The following is a 23,039-nucleotide window of genomic DNA, read 5'->3' on the forward strand; positions in this document are numbered from 1 at the left end:
TGAAAGGAAGACAGAGGCACTTAGTGGGGGAAAATCTCCTCCAAATGTAAGCAGAGGCTCCTCCTGCCCCTGCTTACAACTCCACACATTTATAGGGTGGCCCCAGCATATATTCAGTCCCCTCCCTGCCCGCTGCCATGCCCTAAGGTGAGAAGGCAGCTGCAGAGAAGAGCACATCCAAAATCCCTGCCTCATGGCCCGTGGCGATGAGACAGCTGTGGCAATGAGCTGGAGGAAGGCATGCATCCCAGGTGCCTAGTGCTAGTTTCTGTCAGAGAAAAGAGACCCAGGCGGGTGTTTTGCATCCAATGGGGTGCTGGCTGAAGGCCTGCTTCCCTAGCAGGCTTGGCCTCACGCCTACAAGGAGGGCTACACGTGTGCTCTCCCGCGCAGTCACCTGGGCGCGAGGAAGGCTGCTGCTGTGCCAAGCCCTTCCTCGCCACGGAGGGAGATGACCCCCCCCTCCCCGGGAAACGTGCTGTGCAAAGGTTGCTCCAGAATACCGGGAGCAGTGGGGGTATTCTCCATGTCCTTATGCTTCAAGATCCCCGAAACGGACATGTTCAGCATGGGTTGCTTTGCTGATGTCATGTCGCCCTTTTTGGCAGCCCTGCTCATAGGACTTTGGTACGTTCAATTAGATCACTGCGAAGGCACTGGGCCAAACCCCAGCGTTGCATGTGGGTGCTCAGCAGTTGCCTGGTGGGTGGGGAGCGGGCATGACCTGGGCGTCTAGTGCAGGTTATCACCCTCACAGCGATCTTCTAGACAGGATGGGCTGGCACACACCATCACCCAGCACTAAGTACTTAAAAATGACACCAAGCAACAGAGAACCTGTTACATGTGGAGGTGAGGTAGTTCCACAGACTGCATGTGGTGCTGGTCAGTGGTTGTGGTCTCTGTTCGGACCAATTCCTCCAGGACCAGCTCCCTCTCTGCTCCAGGGTCCTTGCAAGAGCAGCAGTGGGCCTGAGGAGAGCACAACACCTGGGGCTAAGGGAACATCGGGGCAACTACTAGAGCATGGGACTGGGTGTTAAAGGAAGGGGGCTCAAACTCGTCTTTTTTTTCCATTTTTACAGCCTGTCTGAGAGCAGGACACGTACCATACAAGGGATGAGTGCTGGCAGAGTTGAGGGTTATCCCTGAACAAAACTCACACGTAACTTTGGTTGTGATGCAGACGTGCCACCAGCTCTGCTGTTCTGCAGCCGACTTCTCTCTCTCACTTCAGAGAAAGAGAGGGAGAAAATGCAATAGAAAGAAAACATGCTGCTTATCAAAATGATGGTAGGGGCTGCTATTTAGAAATCCAAGTACCCTAAGTCAAAGCTTTATCAGTAACTAGTCTTAGCATCAATGTCATTCACAGTTGAGGGACAACTTAATCAGCCTATCCCCACCCTTTCCTATTAGTCACCAGTCACTCAGAGAGGGCTGTGCAGAAGAGGAAGGCACGCAAGTGTAAGAGCAGGGCCATGTGAGCGTGCAGCCTGCCCAGGAAGGAGGCTCCAAGCTTGCCACACCTATGGACAGGTAGACACCCCCTCCCCTGCTAGCCAGCACCAGTCCTCTGGAGAAAAAAATCCTGTTCTGAAGGCATGTCATGAAGCTGCTCTGTTCAGTGTGCGTATGAGCTTTCTTAAAAAAATGCTTACAAATATATATATTTATATGCATATGTATTTCTCAAGTTCCATTTAGAAATGTCGCTTTTAAAAAAAAGATGTAGAAAAGCACTAGCGAGCGTAGGCAAGTGAGAGCAGCACACTGCTGCGCTTCCCACGTATGAAGGCACGTGTGTGGAGACACACCTGTGGTCTGACCCCGCTCCTGATGGCTCTGACCTCACTCCTGATGGAGCTGCTCCCTTGCCTTCGTACCCCTGTCCTTCACATTGCATAAATAAATGACTGGTGACCTCCTACAGCTGCACTGATGGGGAGCAGTAACACCGCCTGTACGCTGGGCGTAGTGCAGCTACGAGCAGTACGTGGCCCATGGTTGGGTTTGTGGTGAAGCAGCCTGACATCTGCTACAAGGGATGCTTTCAGGCTGGAGGGAAAGATCCCAGGTCCTTTATTCAGAGGGCCTGCTTTGCTTCTGCCTTGAGGTTCCTTTATGGTATGCAGACAGGACAAATGGACCTTAAAGCCAGCACAGCGTAACCTGTGCTCACGTTAAGGCCCTTATTCACCTTCAAAGCAGAGGAAAGGGTCATACCACAATTAAGATTATGTTCTACACGCTAAATGGAGGACATTTAAAATATCAGGCTATTTAGAAGCTATTCTGTGCTTTTTCTAATGTGCACAACACACTTCAAAATCACCAGGGTGCAGCTTGTGGCCTAGAGTTGCTCCTCAGCATGGGCAGCTGTACCAATCCTTGTGCGTGGCTTTTCAAGCAGTCCAGCACGTGAGTTTAATTCTAGAGTTTCCCTCTGCTATTCCTCTTCCTACAGATCATTCTTTTGCTTTTCAAAGGAAGCCTACCTCTTTCCACAGATGCCTGCAGGAGGGGAAAGTAAGACTCTGAAGTCCTGGAGTAACATCAGCTGCACCACGAGCTCAGCAGCGCTTTAAAGTAAGTGGTCAAGCATTATTAATTCATTGGTGTTCACTTTTACATCATTTATCATAATGAGCAGCTGTGGTATACATGTGGATGCAGTGTGTATTTCCAAAGAAATTTTGTTGTGATTTATCAATTAATTAGCAGACCATTATGCTTTATTAAACTGTTACCCAGACTCTTAAGCGTTCATTACTGCATTTTGAGCAAATGCTTTAACTCCATCTCAGCCTACCACAATCAGGCTATTCTGCCGAAAACTCTCTTTTACTTTTCGTGGTGTCAAGGACTGCAAAGAAGTGGTACCAAATAACCAGAAGTGAATTTGATCCCTCAGGCCTCAAGACAATGCACAGCACAGCATGTTTTTTTACATCTTTGCTAAATGGCGGCAAACAGGCAAGGGACCAGGGAGGGCTGCGGAGAACCCTCTCCTGCCTTGGTGGGTTTACTGGTGCTGTGTTTCGGTGTCTTAAAAAAAAATAAATCTGTTCACAGAGAGCAGGTAAAAGCAGGAACCCACGAAATTCAATAACGGCATGCACAAAAAAGCAGGCAAGCTCTCAGACGTTTTCTCCTGAATGATCTCCACAGATGGGGAGCGGGGAGCAGCATGAGTTTGCTACATTCAATGCCAGCTTCTCTGAAGAGGCAAGATTTAAGTAAGAACAGCAGTATCAGCCCTGTGAGTGGAGACCGGAAGAGAGCTGGCATTTTTATTATCATAGGAGTAAGAAGTCATCAGCCTCTGACATTCTGCAGGCTGGCAATCATGCCACAAACATCACAGAATGACAAACATCAGCTTTTTTTGCCAGAACAAAGAAGAGAATTTGACTTTTTTTGATTTCTCCATGCAATTCCATGCATCTTTTTCTCTCCCAGTCTGCAATTTCTGGAGGGTGCACTGCCAGAAATGGTAGTAGCTGACAGGTCACTCTTGAAAAAAAAGGGAATGTGCGTACGTGTGCAGGCGTAACAGCCATGTCTGTACAAGCTAATTCCTTGGTAATTGAGGTTTCAGCAGCTATTTATCAGGGAAGGGGGGAAAACAGGTGAAGAAATGTTGATTAAAAAATAGGCACAACAATAAAAGATGAAGCTATTGCATTTTGAACCCATGGCACTGTGTTAATAGCACGACCTTCCATTCCAAATCCCAGCCACAGCCCCTCCAGTGGCTGTGATGCTGCCATTCTGAGAGAGAGAGGCAAGTTGCTGCTAACACACTGTTGAGGAGAAAGCAAACCAAATCAGCAGCCCTTCCTGCTCCTCTCTCCCACCCCTCCCTCTCCACCTCCCCCCAGCCCTGGGCTAGGAGAACACCTGGCTGTGCTGCTGGGTGACTCGGATAAACGTCGTTCTCCTGCTCAGTTCCTTGAGTTTGGCAGCTCCCACATAGGTGCAGGTGGAGCGCAGCCCGCCGAGGATGTCCAGGATGGTGAGTTCCACGTCCCCTCTGTAAGGTACTTCCACAGTTCTGCCCTCCGAAGCCCTGGAGAAGAGATAGGTTACTGCATTTATGCCAAGATGCAAAGCCTAATATAATTGGGTGTTTACTGCAGAGTTTAATACTCTGCAGGCCACAGTTTGCAAATGTGCCCCAGGCTTTATCACTTGCTTGCCTGTTGCTGCTTGGTGCTCTCAAGCACTGAAACACCCCCAACTCCAGTCACCAGCAATACTGGGAACTAGACAAATCCCAGTAGATGCCCCAATATCCTGTATTTATAGATCTGCTCCTTCCTCACCTCCACCATCTCCCTACAAGCACGGGAAGCTTCCAGATTTACTGAAAGGTGAATCTGACCTTGAGAGCTGCAAGCTTTACAGTGTAAGGTACGGCCAGGCTCAGGCAACTCACAGAAATGTTGGAGACAGTTCTCAGCAGGCACCACTCAGCTGAGCGCCACAGCCCCTGGCCTCTGTCCCATGTCACTCACTAGACGCAGATGGGAATGCTCTGGTTGTCTCCTACCAGCCCGATTCTCCAGAGACAGAGTGGGAATCCTGTTAAAGAACACCCCCCCTGCAGAGCTGTCGTCTAAAGCCAAAAGGTGAGCTAGCACAATTCAGAGCCAGGCAAAAATGCCAGAAAAAAAAAACCAGCGGCGCTGCAAATACTGTCAAGTATGGGTGCTTGCCAGCACAGACTGCACTGTTCCCAAAAAGCACATCTGAAGAGTTACATGATGGAAGAATCCAGGCAAATTACTTTCACTCCTTCCCCCTCAGCTTTCTCCAGCCTCATGCTCCGCAATTCCTCCTGCAGCGGAGTTCCCCAGTCGCCAACTGATCTCATCAGGCTTTAGAGCAAATTGTTCTGCATGGCAAGCTAGCTCCTTTGGAGAAGTAGGTGTTGGGAAGCGGGATCCAAGGGAAATGAGGAAGGGCGAGCGAATTGCTCTCCTTCCCCCCTACAGAATGGAGGCAGAAATAGAGTCAGGGAGCTGGCATTGTTGTAAACGGGGCTTTATTTGCTTCTCCCTTAAACAAGTTGTCTAGGGGATAGTCCAAGAAAGTACGGGCATGCCTGTTTGGAGGCACCCTTTGTAAATCATTAACAGCACTCACACAGCTATGTGGAGATACTTCAGTGTTGAGCCTGCCTATGCTTCCTTCTGCCAGTTTAAATGTGTGGTCAAAGCCCTAGCAAGACAATAAAGGAGAAGTGTTAATATGCCATGTGAATAAGGAACCATGATTAATCTTCCTACATCAGATGAGTAACTGACTTCTTTCGTGAAACTCTAAAATAAACACTGGGGTAAGGGGCCAATAGAAAACGCGGGTACCGCTGCCACGGAACAGACTGCACGGGGCTCGGTGGTGGTGTAGAGCCTGCACTGCAGTTTGGTTTTCAGTCATGCGCCCCTCCTCCAGTCAAAGTCAGGAGGTTCGACTTGGCCTCCAGGGAATTCCTCTGAGAGTCTGTGAGACAGTGAGTGTCTGGGATTTGGGGAAACCACTGCAAATTTCACCTCGCAGATCCTGCTACCTGAAGAGTTCTGCGTGCTGTATCATACAAGAACTGCAGGGTTTGCTGCAGTCAGGCTGGACTGCCCATCCAGTTCATGCATGAGAGGCCAAGCAATTTATGCGTGAATGCCCCATCAGGTCAAACGTGAGTGCCCTGTTAATTCATGCAAGGCCTAAGTTGCAGGGGTTTGGTAGCTGAGTTGATGGGAAAGAAAGGCAGCCCCAGCTACAGTGGTTCCACAGGCCTGCAGAGATGGGAGCATTTCTCCCAGAAGCATGAATACTTGGCAGTCTTTTTTTTTGTTTTTCCTCCAGAGCAAAATCACTTACAGCCCCTGCCCCTAGGAGATGGCCCTGCAGTGGCTACGGTGATGTGAGGCAGCTGGAGCTTGTGGGATGTCACTTTTGGCTTCAGAGACCAAAACCAGCAGAAGTGGTGGCCACCTAACATCACAGCCCCAAAACTCTGACAGCCAGATAGTTGATACTGTGGCTCTAGTATCAGCTGATAAGCTGGTGAGATGTCCTGTTGATCAAGAAATAAACTACAGATACTGTACTGGGGGAAGCATGCTGGAAAAGAGGCATGAGATTAGCTCCACTGAAAATGCCTGAGTCCAGGTTTGTGTTTATCCTTGGAAAAAGTGTCAAAAAGGGATGAAAATTCTCCATGTTTTCACAGACACTCATACCCACTCCCTACCCCTGGATGTAAATGAAGCCCTACAGCTACTAACTGCATGACACTATTGGTACCTTCAACAGTGGTGTTAATTTTGTGCTTGTATGCTCCTAATCATATGCTTTTATGCCGATGTACAGTGAATAACTCAATCTGCTAAGGGACAAGTCCTACAAAGTGTAGCAAGTATTCAGATTATGAGGACATTAACCCTGACACAGGGGTCCACAGGGGCGAGAGGTGGCATTTGTAATGGGCTTGTAATTCAAACATAATGGCATTTGTCATTCAAACTGTTGAGGTTTTCCTGGAGATGTGTTTTGCAGAAACAAAAGGGTGAATTCTGTAATAAGCATGTGCTTGGATTGTTGTAATATTAACCTCTGAAGTCCTGTCCACAGGGATGAGGGGGTGAAGTTTGTGATAAATATATACATTCAGGCTGTGTTAACATTAACCCCAATACTCTAGTCCCCAGGAGAAAGGGGTAGAGTTTGTAAGAGGTAACGTGTTGCCCAGATCATGCAGACGGCTCCCGTCACGTGGTTCCCAGGGGAGATCAGATGGAATTTTAATCAGTGTTATATATACACCTTATTGCACTGCAGTTTGTCCAGGGGTGGGAAGTCTGTGACGGGCGTACAACCAAACTGTGATGTTAGTCCCTTCAATGTGGTGCTCGGGATGGAGGAGTGACATTTTAGGAAGGACACAGTTACAGTATTAACCTGGTCCAAAAGGAGGAAGAGTGGAGTTTCTAAGCGATACATGTCAGGATTATAATGATGTTGGAAGAGTTCATAACAGATTAACATTCAAAGAGTTCTTCAACATGGGTGCTGCAGAGGTGAGCAGTGTCACAGCGGTTGTGAACTGCCGGGCTTGCTGCATTCTTGTGCGAGTGCCAAATTAGTTCATGCATGAGCGCTGAATAAGCTAATGCACGAGTGCCCAATTAATTTATGCATGAATGCCCAGTGAATTTTTGCATAAGCATCCAATTAGTTCGTGCATGCATGCCCAAATAATTTATGCCCAAGCACCCTGCTACTACATGCATGAGCACCCAATTTGTTAATGCGTGAGCACCCAGTTAATTTACACGAGCACCCAATTATTACACACAGTGAGGCTGTGTCAGGCATATATGGTAGCGTTTGGGCAGCGAGGGCTGCCAGTGTGACCTGTGTGGGAGAAGGCCACTCTCTGCTTCACACCAGCCGCAGAGATGCTTCCACTTGGTTTTGAAAATGGTGCAAGCCACCAAAATTTCAGCCAGTCAGGGGAGCATGACTCCTCTGCTCAAGTGTATTTAAGAAACAGCAGAAGCCACTGGGAGAGGAGACGCACTGGACACGCCTGAGGAGACGTGAATCTAGAGGTGCACCCTCCAAAGGAGGTGCTCCATGCCAAAGGTTTGTGCTCCCAATGGGGCTGTAGGCCCTGGGTGACCCATGCCAGAGCAGGGACAGTCGCAAAGGGACCGTGGACATCCCACGGTGGAGCAGGCACAGGAAGAAGGAGGAGTGGCAGACAGAAACCACAATGTCCTGTGCCACCCCTTTCCTCACTGAAGGAGTGGCCTGTGGTGAAAGTAATAGGAGTTGAGACATAGAGGTGCGAAGAGAGGGGTCTGGCTTAAGTAAAGTCTGGAAAAAGGAGAGAGGCAAGGCATTTAATTCCATGTTTGTTTAATTACCTAACAGCGATTAGAAGTTTGTGTTAGTTGGCAATAAAGGAAACTGAGCAAAAAATCCCCAAGTTGAGACTGTTTTGCCTGCAACAAATGCCTGCACACAGGCCGTGCACAGATTAACAAGCGGTGTCCCAAAAGCTGGCACACTTGGCAGAGAGCTGCGTAAGTGAGTCAGCAGGAACTGCTCAGGGATTTTCAGCTCTGACATCTCTCCCAGAGTTATGACCTGAAACTAACCCTCTTTCAGAAAAAATAAAAATAAAAAAATGTGAAGACAGAGCAATTTGGATTCCCAGCAGTCACGAAAGGCATGCCCAGGTGGTCTCAGCAGAGACTCTCTCTCAGTAGCCACTGGATGGTGAATAGGATTTACTTTGGACTTTCTGCACAGGGTCCCATTTGTGGTGGGTGGGACTCCTGGTAGGGTGGATGGGGTGAAGCCCATGTGATGGTGCTCTGTCAGCTCAGCAAAATGTGGGTCAGGATCAAGGGGTCAGGCTGAGCCAGCATGAGGCAACCTTAGGAGTGGAGCGTTTAAGAAATGGCAGGAATTGGGGGCAGGTCTTCCAGGCTATCACTTGGGATACCGAAAAAAAGCCAGCAAGTAAGATACCAAAAAAAAGCCAGCAAGTAGCAGCCAGCTGTTGGTGCTACTCAGTCTCTGTGGCATAAATTCCTCCCTACAGTTAATATAGAGTGCCAAAGCCCAGCTTAGCAGCTGGGAATTGCTGAGTAACCACAGAACTGGCAGCATTCACAAAAAACCCGTGAAATCTCCAAAGGGTTAAGAAAAGCAAATTGGCTCTACGCTGCGTGTGATCTCTGCTCCTGCTTCCCTCATATCTTTTCTGCCATAAAAGCAGCTTAATAATTGCCTTTCAGAAATTCCCACCTCTGATCCACGTTCCTTGTGGAAGGTGGTAAAAATGCAAAAATAAACCAATATATAAATGACATAAAAGTAATGAAACAGCGTACACAGATTTCATACAAAATTAAATGGGATCAACCTGACATATTCATTACAAAAACAATTACGCTCCTGACTTTATTCCCCGCTACAGCCGGCTCACCTTACCTGTCAGTTTTAATTTAACTGTTTGCTGGAGGCTCAGGTTCTCTAGCCAAGAGGTGTAATTTTAAGAAGATCAAGTTAAGTGACAAGTAATCTGATTCTGCGAGTAGCTGAGCATGCTGAGCTCCTCACTGCTCAAATAAAACATGGCGAGTGTTCATGCTCTTCTGAAGACAAAACAACTTACTGGGGTCACTGATACAGACTTACAGACTTATATGCTTTTCAAATGCATATAAAGAAGCCCCACTGACTTGTCCTGTCCGGGGTATCCAGCATTTAAAATGCCAACTTAGAACCCTTTTGGTTCAAGTTTGCCATAAGCTGAACTGCTAAGTGGCTAAACGTCCTGTAAGGGATTCAAACCAAAGCCTTGCCCTCCTTCTGATCATCCCTTCGATGCCCAGCACATTGCCAGTGCTGGATAACCAAAAGTTGCTATTTTTAAACCACTCATGGCACTCATGCTGTGACAGGCCAAGCAAGACCAAGACCAAGGTCGGTATGGGTTACCAGCTCTGCGTCGCAGCTGCAACATGAACTAGACCCTTCACAGAACTAACTCCTAGAACACAGAACTAGATCCTTCCACATTACCTATTAGCAGCACAGAAAGGCAATATCTCAAGGGACTGAAAATTTCCAACTCTGTTTCTGCTCACTTGTTGCTGAGAAGGTTTCAGAACTTGATCAGCAGGGGACTCCAAAATCAGGACACAAATCAAAATACAGCTAGGGATCGAGCAGAATTTGTGTAGTATTGTCCATAATGAACAGAAAGTATCTATCTAGACTGAGCCAAACCCAGCACCTTTCTGCACACTCTTTACTCCTAGAAGACATAACATCTGCACGTTCTCTCAGTTTAAAGAGGGGGGGGGGGGTGTGTCAGTATCAATTCTCCTGCTGGTGATAAATTTTGTTGCCAGACCATGCTCACGCCTAACTAGGCACAGCAGAATTTAACAGCTGCCCTTAGTCCTTTGGCCTACTGGCACAGGAAACTTCCTCAAACTTTTCCTGCAAATTCTACCAGCTGATGGCCAGGCTGTGAAAGACCATGCTGCCCTGAGAGGGGCACAGCTGCTGGGCTGTGATCTCTCAGGGAGCTGCTGACCAGCATCACGCCTTTCCCACATGCCAGCTGACACAAGCACAGGGTAGCTAAGGACAGTAAGTTACCATAGTTGAGATAAAAGGTTGCTTGGACCTCCGAGTAACTGGTAGCTGCCACTTTAAAATTATGAGGCGATGACTAGTGCCGTCCACTCAGACCGTTTGTTCAGAAGCTCTGATCACAAGCAGATTTGCTGAGGGACAAAAAAAAGCCCCCAAATTGTACACTGCTTCTGGAAACTGGCACGTGAACCCAGAGTTAATCGAAGCACAGAGGTCTGATGCAGCACAGCTTTCTGGTGCATCATTTCAGCATGTCTTGGATGCAGACAGACTCTCGTGCAGCTCTTTCTTCTGCAAATAAACAGTCGTGCTTGAAAGCAAAAGCACACTGAACCTGTGGTACCAAAAGAGCCTTACAGGTAAACCAGGACACCCAACCTCGACAAACAGAGGGCTACAAACTGGTATGCCATGTTCCAGCGTTTAATTTGCATGCATCCTCAGAGATCTCGAAGTCAGAGCAGTGCCTGATGAGTTCCCAGACCAGCAGCCAGCAGAGCAGTGACAGCACGCTGCATTGGTTGCAGTTGAGTGACCATGGTTGCTCTCAGCTAGCCACCCCTAGCTCCTCCTCCCTGCCTCCCCCTTGATCCCTCCCTCAGATCTGCTGCCCTAAGTGCTGATAACAGCTTCCTAGGAGCATGGATCTGTTTCCAATGGATGCCTTTTGCAGAATTCCTCTCTAGAAGTTGCTGGATTCCTGGCTCACTGCAATTGCTTCTGGGTGGAATTCATACCTGTACTCAGCAACCCCTCCCGCGTGCTTCTTCATGGCTGTATCAGAGCTCATTCCATAGAAAAGTTTCACCTTCTTGCCATTCTTTTCCATAATCTCTCCAGCACACTGGTCATGGCCTGCAAACATTCCTCCAAGCATGACAAAATCCGCACCGGCTCCTGTGATCAGCAAAGTGACATGTAAGGAAGCAGGGAAAGAAGGTGAAAGACAAAGCAAGAACACAGCAGCCTCCAAAAACAATAGTAAGCCCTAAACAGTTCGGTACAGAGAGACTCCTCACAGTAAACTTGGAAGAAATGCTTTACTGAAGACCGGACGCATGCTGAATTGTATTTTTTTAGTATTTCAAATGGAAAGAATCCTTTTCTGTTGTGATATAGATTATTTTACTCCACCCCAGGCTATTTATTTGCAAGTTCAGTTTTAACCCTTTACTTCACAGTAGTATCTGAGCATAGTTCTTAATTAACTACTATGATGCCTGCAGTACTCAGGAATCCATTTTTCAACTCCACCAGCCAGGTCTGGGTGATCCTTCATCAAAGAGATCTGGATGGGGCTGTATTTGCTTCTTGCTATTTAAAAACTCTGGGCCAAGAACCACTACCCCTGGGCTCTGTGGTGCTCAGCACACACCACAGAGGAGGTCTAACCCAACTCCTATGTATGTTCCAGATACTGCGTAACAGCACCGAACACTCAGTCATGCCTTTAAGTCTGTCCATCTTTGCTGGCTTTGCAAATCATGAAATCAGTTCCACTGGGAGTTAAGATCATGAAGAAGGTTTTTGGAATCACTCTTGATTTTCTACTGTGATTTCCAGCATTTCCAGCTGGGCTGGAACTAATCCACCAGCAGCAACTCCTGTGACATTTTGGCATGTCTAGTCTTGCTCGGAGAATTTTGGCTTTTACTTTTTCCTTAGCCTGTGCTGACCCATCCCTGAAACAAAGCTTTTTCCTGTTCAGACTCTCTGCTTCTTCATCGTGTGTGTTAGAACAGGCCTCCCCTCCGCCCAGCATCTTCCCAGAACTGGCAAAAGAACAGGGTTATAAACCTCATTTCATAGAAAGCAGATAAGCCTGACCTAACCCCGCCCTGTTATGAACATGTCTGAACTCTAGGGAGATCCCAGGCCAGGTAGGCCTGGCATTAGAATTTGCTCTGATCTCTGTCACTACCCGAACAACAGCATCGGACCTTGAAATCAGAAGACTGAAATCATTATCAAATCTGCTCAGCTTCTGCCATCTGCTTAAAAGCTCTGTTAGCTAAACAGGAATTTGGGAATATTTTGATCTTAGAACACGTGACAACTGTGGAGCCAGTTCCCTCCCTTGCAGCCCTTTGCCAAGGAGCAGACCTGCCAGCAATGCCCAAGAGCAGAGCACCCAGCTGCTCTGCTGACCTCACCTCCCTTTGCCTGCTCCTTGTTTGAAAGGAAAAGCACGTCCGTGGTAAAGGGCTTTTAAAAATCAGTCTTGTGCAAAACTGCTGAGCACATCACAAGCAGTATTTATAGCCAGGCACCCATTCAGGTGTCCTATCATGCCAGCTACCTGGAAGATTTTTCCTGAGCTCTTGTTTCAGATGGCAGAGCTTTGAAGTCTCTGTTTGACTCACACCTAATACTACTATTAACCTGCCAAAACCGAAGGGAACGCTTGTGCTTTAAAACATTCTCAATTACTGGTGGGGAGCTGCTCTTGTTACCCGGCGTGATCTGGCTCCACCTTTACAAAAAATAAGCACCCTCTAGTTGATGTCTTCTTCGTGGGTGGAAGAAGACAACATGAGAAAGGATTTGGGGTCAAGGTTCTGAAGAAGTGTGTGAAACAAGTCAAAAGTATGCCAAGGGACACTCTGGCCTCTTTGGCTTGTCAGTGCTACCCCCTGATCCCCAATTCTAGTCCTGTCTCTGGCTGTGTGTCTCACAACCTCTAAACTACTAATGCAAAACAGTCACGCGAAATCTACACTTCAGAATCACAGCATTTTGGTTCCTCTGCACTTTGGCATCTATTTATTATTTTTCTTTCGACTGCGTATCTTGGGAGGAAAGCAAATGCGTTTCAATTACAGGGTTGAAACTCATCCAATTTGAGTAACTTTTGCAAATTACAACATAATTCATCAAGCTCTTCCAGAAGAGAGGAGCCATGCTACAGCAGATGCAGCACGTCTAAACATTGAAATGACACATGCTTACTGCCCTGCAGCTCCAGGAATCACAAGCCCACAACAAACAGACTTTTCTAACACTCTTCAGGACTTTCTACCCTGCTGCAGTGTTGCAAAGATGTGTCAAAGTTTCAACTCTGTTCCACTACTTTTGTGCCAGTTAACATGCAACCAGGAGGCTGTAGTTTTCAGCATGGTCTTGCTTTACTTTTATGCATGTTTTTTTTGTTATGACCAGAAGCGCTGGTGATGTTTGCAACATCCAGCTGCAGTCTTCCGTTTTCAAGTACAGACAGCATGCTGTTGTTTTAGGTTCTAGGAGACTGGGAATAGCTGGCAACAACCCCCTAGATAATACAGGATGTGATGGGGTGCATTGCACACAAGCATCCCAGTAGCTCACGCAGAATTTGCTAGACTCATCTTGTTCCTACACACCGTTTCAATGCACTGACGCTGGGGAGGGCTTCCCCCTTGAGGCCTTCGCTCTATCTGGGCTGATTTTGCTCATTCACCTTTTACAGTGCTTTCTCTTTCAAGCCAGTGCTGATGCCAGCCCCATCTTGCAGCAGTCACACAGTTCTGCAGGACCTGGATGGAGTCTCTCAGATGTCTTTCGAACACCTGGTAATACAAGTTCCCTGATAAGCAGATTGGCTCTGCACAATTTCAGCTGGAGTCAGCCTGGATTTGTAGCCTGGGCAGCCCCCCAGGCAGAGGCAGCCTGAGTTTGCCTGGACTACAGTTGGCCCTGGAATCAACATTCACCTGTGCTCCAGCTGAGCCAGTGAGCCTTTGCAACAGTAGGCATATACACACAGCTACTGAAAACAAGAAGAAAAAAAAAAAAAAGCCAGGATGATGCCAGGTGTATTTTGGAACCACTATATGTCCCCAGTCGGCTTTTCTACATGACTTCCTTCCCTGCTCCTGTACCTCTTCTCACCACTGCTGTAAGGAACAGCACTATTGTGTTAAAGATGCTAGCGTAGGAATCAAAAGGCACATTCTGTTCCTGGCTGTGTCGCAAAAATATATGTGACCTCAGGCAACTGAACGTAGTATTTCTGTGCTTTGACTTCACATCTTTAAAAAGGGAGACAGTAGCGGCTCCCTGGGGCATTCCAAGAAATGCGTTCATGTTATCAGCCTTTCCAAGGGTAGAGTTAGGGAACCATCCAAGAGCCCAACACAAAGTTTTTTCATGCTTTCTCTCATTCCTGAAACAAAAAAAAGCTCTTCTCTTCCTATCAACCTACATCTTTTCCATTATAATCTCCAACATCCAGATGGGAGTGACATCTTCAGTTTCCCAACTACGTAAAAGGTTCCCATCCAGCAGTTCCAGAATTCCAACAGTCTCTCTAAATCTGTCACTCCCAACATTTTTGTTTCCCACCTTCAGTGCTTCACTGTTTTATTTTTTCACTGTTGTATTTTTTAAACAGGCTTCTACCCTGCTTCCCCTCTGTCAAAATGCCCCATCTGCCTCTGACTCCAGTTGGTGCTGTCATTTTCCACTTGTAAAGCATCTCAGCATCTTCTTCATGGTTCTCCAGAACTCTTCACTTGCACCCAACCCACTCTACTCCTCCTGTTCCCATGAATTTGTCTCCTCTTTAAGCCATTCTTCAATGCTAGTCCTCACATCTGGGACTCCCTCCCACTTACTACGATTCAAATCTGGAACACAGGAGGTTCCACAAAAATATTAGAAAAAACTTTTTCACTGTGAGGGTGACAGAGGCCTGGCACAGGCTGCCCAGGGAGGGTGTGGAGTCTCTTTCTCTGGAGACTTTCAAACCCCGCCTGGACGCGTTCCTGTGTGACCTGCTGTAGGTGATCCTGCTCTGACAGGGGAGCTGGACTAGATGATTTTTGAGGTCACTTCCAACCCCTGACATTCTGTGATTCTGTGATAAATGGCTGCTTTGTCACTGCTTTATAATGAACACCTCAACATCCCTTTCTTGAAGACTTTACCATGATCTACCAAAAAGATATCCTACGATCACTTTAACCAGAGTCCTCTTTGGCCTTCTTGTCCATGCTTTACCCAAGCCTCCATCCCCAGGTGAAACTGTACAGCCGTTATGTTTTAACACCTGCTCTCTGCTATCTAATATATTTATGTAACTCCTCCAGCCAGAGGCTCTCAGCAAGCGCAGAGGGTCTGTGCTAGGCAGTTCAGTATCACGGCTTTACAAGCCAAAGCCTTGACGGGCTAATCCAGCCTTGAAGGCTATCTTCTACAATCACCTTAACAGCATTCAAAAAACACTGATAGTAATAACATTACGTAGAAGCTTATTCTGCCACCCACCTTTGAGAAACACATGCCTGGCTGTAGCTGGTCAGATGTCCACAGGATGTCTACCTCAATTATACGTAATCGGGTATGGCAGGTTTATTGCCTGAGGGTAATCTCACTGAGTTCCAGCCCTGTACCTATGACACAAAGGTCACACTGATCCGTCTGCCCTACCGTCAGAGTAGAACTGCTGCCTAGATAATCTCAGCTTTCTGATGCTCCTCCGTCCCTGGGTCAACCTGTGGTAACCTTCAAACACTGTGAATCTCAGTACCTCCTGACAATCAGCATGGCCAGAATCAGCCCCTTTCACAGGTTTCAAGCAAGTTTCAGTCCAGTTAGCCCAAAGAGATGACAAGGACCCTTCAGGCTTGCCATGAACACCACAAAGGAAAACACTGTAAGCACTCAGAAGTTGCCTCCTGTTGTTCTAACTTCTGGAAACGCTCTTGCTGAAAAAAAGGCTTTCTCCACAGGCCAGGTTTCTGTGCAGACAGCTGGAAAAGCAGTAAAACTGCAGTCCCAGTTCACAAACTCCCAATGACAACGCCAGCAAGAACCAGGCGAGCTGCGGAGCCAGAGAAAAGTCAGGGAGAACAAAGGCCTCACTGCAGGCGGCATAAAGTCAGAGTGGGCCGGGCAGAGGAGAGATCGGGTGTGTTTTTAATACAATCTTGTTGTCAAAGAGGGTGGATGCTGTTGTTCAGCTACATCAGAATCACTTAAGTGGAAGTCTCTAAATCCCTATGTCACATCACCCACCGGGTAACACAAGGGTGCCGTGAAATCCTGTGACCGAGCAGATTCTTTACTGGTAGCAATCACTCCATAGCTGTGCTTAAAATTCTCTAATTAAGTCTTCCTTGTCATCTGACCTGTCTGAAAACAGGAGCTGTCTGCAAACTTAGAAGACAGATTTTGGTTTCAACCTTTCCAGGAGGCCCTGAGTTTTTCTTGGCAGGTCTGTAATCTGAGTTTAAGCCTGCCTCTGCTTCCCATACTTGCAAAGCTTCCTGCCAAGCAAATGTGCTGTATCATAATGTCCTAAACACATCGAAATCCCAGCGGGAGACTGTGCTGCCCCACTGTATTCTGGATATTCCTCCACTGTGATATCTCCAAAGAGTGTCATTCTGGGGGGTGGGGGACTGTCTTTAAAAGCCCTGGCAGCATTCAGCACCTGGTTCACGCTGCTGCGACAAGCACTGTTTGTTTAATCACCTGTCAGCATTCAGTGCTTGGTTAGTGCTGCTGCAACAAGGTTGTAGCTACCTGACAGTCCTGACCTTGACCCCCGCACCGATGTAACTTTCATGCCCAAGAGAAGATACTCACAGATTAAATTCTTTGTTCTATCAGCACGAGCTGCTGCAATTCACTAAAGCTAATGGCGGGAGAGCAAAATCTGTTAATTATTAACTTAGATGTTTTAGACATCTGCTCATCTCTAGGGGATACAGTATAAATAAAATCTCATCTCTTCAACTGGACAGCTGATCCCAAGAACATCTCCAGGGACCTGGCCTGCCTTTTTCTTTTGTTCTTTCGTCCAACAAACATTCCACCACCTCTTCATCCATTCAAGACCTAGGTCAGTCAGATCTGGCAATGTTACAGGCATCTTTGAACCCTAAGTCAGAAGAAAACCTTACCAGTTTTCTTCCTCTTACTGTCCCAGTGGCTGTATCTAGCCCATGCACACCTGGCAGACAGTTTCTGAGTAGAACTTTGACCATTTTATGTTTTGTGCTGCGGAATCTTGCACTATCTGGTCCAAAGAGCTAATTCACATTGGGTGTATTAATTTCACTGCCATCATCCACAGGGCCGAATGTCACCTACTGCTGCTGACACACTGATTTGGTCGAATCCACTCCTGCATGGCTGTGGAGGGTGCTGGGGGTACAGGGAGTGTGACGGGTGGCACCGGGCTCTGTCCTTACCAAACGCTTTGGCGACATCTCCTGGGCAGCTGCATCCTCCATCCTGCATAATGAGAAGAGGACAGTGAGTGGCGGTGAGCTGGGTCAGGGACATGGTGACCTCACTCAGGGACCCGGTGAGCACTGGCACTCTGCCACCTGCAGCAGAACGGGCCCTGCTCAGGAAAAGCATGTCAAGAGCTGCCGGTGCACCATTAGTAATACATCACCTTGGCTGAGTTTTTAGGGAATCCATATGATCCTTTCAATTGCCTTCCCTCTTCATGCTCAATTACTCTACAGTCTACTGATAATACTGCTGGTAACAGGAGCGATACAAATTCCCGGCTGCAATTTCTTAAATCACAGAAACTGAAAAACAAACCCGCCTCTGATGAGCTGAATAATTCCCTGCCATTTTAACGAAAGTCTGTGTGATGCAGAGGCACCACAAACCCCTACCTTTAACCACCAAAGACATTTAAAACAACTTTCTCAGCAGTTTACAATAAAAGGTCACAGGTGAAGGGGTAAGGAAATATACCATCAGCTACACTGGATTTTGATCTGATAATCTCTACGCAAATTGGGTATTCTCATCTTTGGTAAATGAAAATGAATCTCTTATCATACTCCTCACTGTTTGGTATGGGTTTGGTAAAGAAGCAGCACTTTGAGATCTTCAGCATTTTAGACCTATGTGTTTCAGTTTCAGTGCAGAGCAAAGTGGCTAATGAGGGGGTTTCAGTTGAGGGAAGTCACACACGGGTGCTAAGCTGTAAAAAACCAATGACAGAGCCCATCACACGCTGTGGATCTTCAGGTTTTTGTAAAGGTCTGAGGATCACATGAAAGATCTTTCTACTCTACAGTCGTCAGAGCAAGAGGGCTCCCTATTCCTTTGACAACCAAGATCTGTTGCAGACAGAAGCTACTCCCTTGACCATGGGGGTTACTTCATGGGGTTTTTTTTTCCACTCCCTGTCGGCAGAGATGCACATCTGTGTACGACCTGCAGCTCAGCACAGCCAGACAGCCCCACCATCAGCATAAACCGAGCAGGTGGATCCGAAAGCAAGTGGCTTTTCAAAAGGCATCCCACTGCAAATGGTGCCTGGTACAACTTTAAAGGTTTTTATTCCACTTCGTGATAACCTCTAGCACACTATGCCTTTTGTTGAGCTAGATACTCTTGCTGCCAGCTCCAGAAAGAGATGCTGGGCTGACAGTTGAATCTCTCCTGTTAAAGGCTCCACTTGTCCAACTCATTCACTCTGACAAGTCTGTCAGAGCCTAGAGGAAGTTGCAAGTACACGTGTGTGTGTCGGGGAGGACGAGCCAACACAGAAAGAAGGGTCTAATAATCTTCAAAGAGTAGTGTCGGGAATTTGGCTGACTCTTACTGAGACAGGCTGGTTATGAATGCTCTCTGGTAGATGGGTTTCAATCTGTCCTTGTTGGGTGGCTCAGTGTCTGACTTCTCTAATTAACCCAGTAGTGGCAGTGATGGAAGCTTTATGCTTTTGTGAGTACCAAGAGGATGGGGGCCTTAACATCTAATCATTCATCACTGGCTTAAAAAATATCACTTTAAGTGTCATCAAATTAAAAAATGCTGAGCAGATTAAGAGACTTTCCCAAAAGTTACCATTTAAGATAAAAGGAACCTATGATGATGATTCACAGCACTTCTTCATCTGTAGGTGTCTCCACTTACTTCACACAAGCAGGTAAATTTAATGATTCAAAGAAAGGGAAATACAAAGGGGACATACTAAGCATTTAGGCCAGAAGATGCTACACAATAAGGCATTAAATCACTTCATTCCATATGAAAAATCAAGCGCTCTGTCAGCGCTTTTCTGACAGAAAATAAGACTGTGCTTCTGCTGCATTGTCCAGGAAACTCCCCCCTCAGTTCAGCTCATCCCAACAGGTGCCTGGGCCTGGACTCAAAATGACTTTTATAACTGCTGGCCTTCAGTCATGGAGCTTGTTGCAGGCTCAGCCTCTACCTCAGAGCTCAGACAAAAAGTATCCGTGCAAATCCCTCTGTGAATTCAGGAGAACTGGCATTATTCTGAAGTAAGCCTACAGCAAAGGGTGGTTGTGGGTCCTGCAGAGATCATGATTCTGAGACAACTGAGTGCTAAGCTGGAGGAGAGGGGAAAACAGCTTTCCAGTGGCTAAAATAACCTTATTTTCCCCAGTCTTACTCTCTGAACAGGGAAACCATTTTACAACAAAATCTAGCCTGAGGAAAAGAAATACAGTATGGAAAAACGGTATGAACTGGTTGAATGCCTGATATTATATGCAACGTAGTATACTAAGTTTCTAACTATGATTTATATTTTCAAGTAACCTTTATAATAAACTGTATAATCAGCCTTTCCTATAGCATCAGCAAAGAGATAGCTATTTATTATGCAGAAGACAGAGAAAGTATGTGGCATATAGAGCAGTAGAAACAATACATATGGTGCCTTATTCTAAACTACACATGCTGGGCATATTTCTGTGTGGAGGAAGAGATGGTACAGCAGTAGCTAAGTGAAGAACCCCTTAGTCATCCTTTTCATTAAACACTGGAGGCCCATCACCCAGCCCGGGTGAAGGGGAAGCAGGGATCTCTATCAAAGGATAGCCAAATGAGAGACGACACATGAAAGCTGCTTTCCAGTCCCCAGATTGCTGGCATACTAGAATACGTGACTGCCTCTCTCTCCAGCACAGTTCTCTGATCTACAAGAAACAGAAACTTTATCTCAAGCAGGCTGTTTCTGAAGGAGGTCTCCTGCTCAACAGCCCCTCCACTGTAACTTACTGCTGCACTTGCTCAAGGCCAATGGATTAGCAAGAATGAAAATTGAGACTGCTGGCTCCCAGACAAATAGCACGGGACAGAAATAGTGCCGGTATCTTAGACTGGGTTTCCTCTCTTCTTTCAGTGAGTCATGAAAGATTCATTTCTGAGGTGAGCTTTGAGTCTTAAGGATAATTAGTATGAGGAAAGTAACTGGTGCGATTTCGCCTCCCCCTTCTCTGTTTGACTCTAGAGAGACATGAGGGGTCCACTTGGACTATCATGTTTGCCTGAAAATTGTCACTTTTGTCAATGTCTCAACTCCAAAAATCATATATGATCACTTTAGTAATGCAAACATTTACAATCCCAGTTTATGTTGCCAGCCTAGCAGAGCTACCACAGAATGGGCTTCAAGTGTGCTGGGTTCCTTGCGGTGCCTGTACTGTGCTCAGCACCCTCACCTTTGCATTCCATGACTGGGGCTTCTTTCCTTTCATGTGTAAGCTGAACCAACATAACAAGGAGGAGGAGCAGACCGATGAAGGCATTGGACAAGAGAGAGGCAGGTGCAAGAAAGCACCCTAAGAGACTAACTCATATAACACCACCAGCTATAATCTACATGAGATAGCTGGTAGGCTTTGAATCTTTTCACATCCTTCCTGCTACTTCTGTATCAATGCAACAAAAAACTGCTGGACACATGTTCTCCTGCCAATTTGACGTAGACAGCCATGCTCTGACTGTACATATCTCCTTTGGCTCAGCAGGGTGTGCCCCTTCCTGACAGTAGTGAGAGATTTTGAGGGATGTCTCATATACTTGCTGCCACTATACCCAACTGTAGACTTAGGCTTGCTCCCATATAGTGGTTTTCCCTCAGGAAGATACTTCACTTTTGTGATACTCTTGCCAAAGGTCTGGCAATGACCATGCAGTCCAGCCTTTTCTTTCCCCAGTAAACACACCAATACCTATCTGCATACTGCAGAATTCATGCATAGTATCTTCACCCTTGCTTTAGTCTCCTTAGCTTTGGGTGACAGAGCCGAGTTACGGTGGTGTTAGAGACCCCAGTTACAGCTGAAAGTAATTCTCATTGCCCAGATGTTGTAGCAGAGAGGTATTAAATTGCCCTCCTACACTCCCCCTGTAACGGTTAAGGAGCTGATAGGTGTGGGCTCACTGAAGCCAACATGACCTAAAGCAGGTCAGGATCCATACCCAAAGCAGGGAAGGAGAGGAGGAATTGCTCAAAACTCATTTTTCAACAGTCTAAATACATACACACTGTCTTCCTGTAAAATTAGGGTAAAGATGCTCTTCTGAGGGCTGCTAGCAGAAAATGATCATTGCAAAACTAGGATGGGTCTCTGAGCACCACTGCTAAGATGATACCTATAGTTACCAGGCCTTCATAGTAACGAGTCAGTCTTTCACGCTCTATTGCAAACATGTTCTGCTGTCTGCTACTGACACAAACATTTGTAATACTGCCCAAAAGCCCAGACTGCTTTTCTGGTTTTCTGCAAAATTCATATAAGGGAGCCATGGAGAGGAGGGAATGCGTAGGCATTAACAGGAAAGAGCAAGAGAGAGATGCGGCTGTAAGACATACTTGTTTTCCTGCTGCATTGTACCCACAGCTCCAAGAAGTAAGAGTCTGAGGCCATGCTTACACATCTACTTTTTCTACGTGAGATGAATCTGGTCTTGTTGGTGGAATGGAAGCTGCCATTAGCAGGCAATAGAGATAACATGTTCTTTTTTAATCCACAGGCTCATTATTTCCCCAGAGCTTTGTAAGAACACAAGTGGCTCACGTGTCAGCTCTGCTCAACAGAGCCACCTCTGAAGCACTCCTGCTCCCACACAGAGAGCTCTGGGAGGATCTCTCTATTTGAGCCAATCCAGCTACCAGTACACAGATGGGCTCATACCATTTCACCTTGTTCTCCCCTCTGCTGCTTGCCTGTCCCTAAGTCTCACTCTCTGGGGAAAATCACGTCTGCATTTCACTCATTTTTCAAAAAATCTTTCACAGGAAATAGTTTGCTTCAATGTGAAAACACTGTCAAGCTTCCTACTCCATTCATGTAACAGCTTGCTTCCATTCAGGGAGTAAGAAGTGGCTTTCCAACGGCAGAAAGAGGAGTGAGGCGCCCAACTCTTGTTAAAACATTCAAAGGATTTGGTTTCTTTAGATTTAAATCTCCGCTGACTACCCTAGGAGCTAGTACAGGGGTCAACTGGAGATGACAGAAGGACAGCTTTTAACATGCAGGGTACTGGACTATTTGATTCTCCTGTTTCACAACTATTTTCACAGTGGGAATCTGAGAGTAGATGATAGTTACTTACAGAGATGATATGTCCTTTCAAGCCATGTGCTGAGTCTGCACACTCAATAACAGCACTTAGCTGTGGATAGCCCACCCCTGTCTTAATCCGAGTGGTACACACAGAACCTAGACAAGAGAATGAGAGGAAAAAACCCACAGCCCATTAGGGTCACAAAAATGATACAGCTTGTTTTCTCTTTCTTCTGGAAAAAACCACGTGTTTCTATCTGTATTATTTTCTCCCTCAACATGTCTCTATTGCCGATGCTTGCTTCTCAGGGATAAAAGGAGCATATTGGAACTTCAGTTTTGAAATGCCATCACACCACTGCATGGGAGCTGTAATTGAGGTGACTAATATCGCCCCTTTCTTCTCCATGTCCACAATTCCAGTTTAATTCTCACCAGTAATGCTTCTCAGTGAGGGAATTACCGCATCAAAAGAAAGTAAATCTGATTGAGATGCCTGAGGCAAAGAGGGGCAAAAGAACCAGTCACAATCTGTGAGGCTCAGTAGCAGCACTTAATACCTGAGTATTTCTTCCA

The 23,039-nt window shown here is 46.6% G+C and overlaps 1 protein-coding gene across 1 annotated transcript in view; it reads right to left on the bottom strand.

Moving 5' to 3' along the window:
• Positions 1-3,622: 3,622 nt before the first annotated feature.
• Positions 3,623-23,039, bottom strand: part of GMPR (guanosine monophosphate reductase) — a gene marked incomplete at its 5' end in the record, with an annotated part of 30,415 nt that continues 10,998 nt past the window's right edge. Inside the window, 4 exons of the mRNA XM_009868128.1 lie at positions 3,623-4,072; positions 10,926-11,085; positions 17,364-17,406; positions 22,513-22,619. Of these exons, the coding sequence (XP_009866430.1) occupies positions 3,892-4,072; positions 10,926-11,085; positions 17,364-17,406; positions 22,513-22,619 (491 nt within the window). The remainder of the gene's footprint in view (positions 4,073-10,925; positions 11,086-17,363; positions 17,407-22,512; positions 22,620-23,039) is intronic.

This window comes from Apaloderma vittatum, unplaced genomic scaffold (genome assembly GCF_000703405.1).
Source record: "Apaloderma vittatum isolate BGI_N311 unplaced genomic scaffold, ASM70340v1 scaffold41484, whole genome shotgun sequence".
NCBI classification, from domain to species: domain Eukaryota; kingdom Metazoa; phylum Chordata; class Aves; order Trogoniformes; family Trogonidae; genus Apaloderma; species Apaloderma vittatum.